Source organism: Alosa sapidissima, chromosome 15, assembly GCF_018492685.1.
Source record: "Alosa sapidissima isolate fAloSap1 chromosome 15, fAloSap1.pri, whole genome shotgun sequence".
Lineage (NCBI taxonomy): Eukaryota > Metazoa > Chordata > Actinopteri > Clupeiformes > Clupeidae > Alosa > Alosa sapidissima.
In genome coordinates, this window is record NC_055971.1 from 16,419,958 (window position 1) to 16,422,457 (window position 2,500).

At 47.2% G+C, this 2,500-nt stretch overlaps 1 protein-coding gene across 3 annotated transcripts in view; it reads left to right on the top strand.

The window, feature by feature from the left end:
* The window catches only part of dpf1 (D4, zinc and double PHD fingers family 1), a 43,388-nt gene that overhangs the window by 21,022 nt on the left and 19,866 nt on the right, over window positions 1-2,500 (top strand). For 2 of the 3 annotated variants that reach the window (XM_042063467.1, XM_042063468.1), the window contains one exon: window positions 1,920-2,009. In XM_042063467.1, the coding sequence (XP_041919401.1) occupies window positions 1,920-2,009 (90 nt within the window). The remainder of the gene's footprint in view (window positions 1-1,919; window positions 2,010-2,500) is intronic. The other variant, XM_042063466.1, reaches the window with a different exon arrangement.

Consider the following 2,500-nt stretch of genomic DNA (forward strand, 5'->3'; position numbering starts at 1 on the left):
TGCGGAGGATTGCCACTATAGGCAATAGTCATGCCTTTATAACACGCAAAAGAAACAAGCGGTTCCGTTTAAAGAGGAGCCAACTTGTTCTGTTTGTTGTGCATCTTTCCTTGGCATGGACAGTTAGCTTATCTTTACAGTTGATTCCATTGTTGCAAAGCCTGCTTCCAGGCTCAACCGTCGTCCTACTATGATTGTTATAGTAACCTTGGCATATTAGCATTATTAATTATCATTATTGATTTATATAGGGGCAGCCGTGGCCTACTGGTTAGCACACCTGTAACCGGAGGGTTGCCGGTTTGAATCCCGACCAGTGGGCAATTTCCCTCACGGGATCAAAAGAGTATATATACTTATACAATACTTATACATATACTTGTACTTATATTGTGCACCAACTCTGCCTCCTCCCCTCACTAACCACTCAGAGTATTACTACAGGTATGAATACGTCCCACCTGTGCCATGTCCGTGTGAGGATCATGTTTGAACACCCAACTCCATTTAAGCTTGGGACCTAATTACTCGGACATTGTCTGGGCATTCTCGAAAGGTCATATCTAAAAACAGCTACAGTGTCCTGTGTTTGTGTTTGTGTGTGTGTGTGGGGTGGGGGGTTGTGTGTGTGTGTGTGTGGGGGGGTGGGGGGGGGGGTTGTGTGTGTGTGTGTTTGTGTGTTTGTGTGTTTGTGTGTGTTTCTGCACATATACTGTACCTCATCTTGATCATAATCCACCTTCCACCTCACCCACACACCTGACATGGATCCCACCGGCTGGTAATTAGCCTTTTAACACGCCAATTAGACTCCACATGGCTGGCCTGCCTCTCCAGTGGGAGAAGGCCTGTGAACCTGGGACTCGCCTAGGTGGACACCCTGGCAGGTGGTGTTGCCTTGTGGGCCACAGCCTTGTGAGTCTCCCGGGGCTCCTCTCCAGACAGCATTTGCAGTGCACCCAAATGTGGTTCTGTCTGTGTTTCTTCATTGCAGTCTGTCTCTCTCTCTCACAAACACACACACACACACACGTACACACACACACGTACACACAGACACGTACACACACACACACACACACAAACACACACACACGTACACACACACACACACACACACACACACACACACACACACACACACACACACACACACACACATTACTCATACAGTATTACATCTCCAGATGCATTCTTTGGACTAGTGTTGTTCATTACATTTACAATGGGTCTGAAATTGGCAATTTGTACGGTTTGGAATTATTACTATAGTCTGCAGCAACTTTTTGTAATGGTTCACATTTTCTGAAAACACGCTCGGAAGACAATAGAGCCAATTCCTCTTGTTTCAACATCATTAGAGACTGAACCACATTTGACTTGATGTGCTTTTGAAAGGGAAAAAAAAACTAGGAGAGCTCAGCATCAATTTGCAAGAACAGATAAAGAAGAATCTAGGAGCCTGTGGTCTCTTTTTCTAGTCCGTCCTTCATTGATCATGAACACGTGCATGCGCCTCGTTCCCTTTGATGCGCTGGCTCAGGTAACTTCCCCACACGCTGCTCAGCCCGAGGAGATGACATAGAGAACGAGCCTGCTCTGACGGCCAGCCAATCACCAGTAACCACACCCACCCCAAAAAAAGGACTTTTGATTAGCGAGAAAGTGGCCGAGATGTCCCGCAGAGAGGACACACACTGTGTTTGGACTCGCTCTGTAGCCGTAGCCATAGCTGTAGCATCCGTATCTGTGTCTGTCTTTTGTCTGCAATGATCTTGCTGCTGACTTAACCCATCTGATATGTGTGTGTGTGTGTGTGTGTGTGTGTGTGTGTGTGTGTGTGTGTGTGTGTGTGTGACTTTGTGTGTGTGTGTGTGTGTGACTGTGTGTGTGTGTGTGTGTGTGTGTGTGTCCAACAGAAGCTGCTGGTGGGGGACTTCCCCCATGAGCTGGACGTGGAGGAGATGGAGGACGACGTGCCCAAGCGCAAGAACCGTACCAAGGGCCGGGTAAGACACCAGATGCCACTGAACGACCTTCACAAGGGCAAACTCAGAGTCTTTTTTTTTTGTGGCTATTTCACACATGCTCTGGGTCTACTAACACCACACTTGGTGTCTGGTCAGGCCATAAAAGCTTGCGCTAGCATCAAGTCTGAATTGATGGGTTTGCTTTCATTCTTATTATCCTGCGTTGGATGGAGCTAGTTTGCCGGTATTTTGTAATGGAAATGCGATGAGTGGGAAGCTTGGCTGGATGCTGTGATGACAGCCGCAGAGCTTTGGAATAATAGACAGCTTCTAGAGTTTGGGGGAGGACGCAATTTAGTATGCAATTTCACCATAGTGCTTTAGAGCAGATGCTGACATTATGCCACAATGTGAAGTGTCTGTGTGGGTGTGTGTGTGTGTGTGTGTGTGTGTGTGTGTGTGTGTGTGTGTGTGTGTGTGTGTGTGTGTGTGTGTATGTGCGTGTGTTTATTAAACACAGAGAGAGAGAG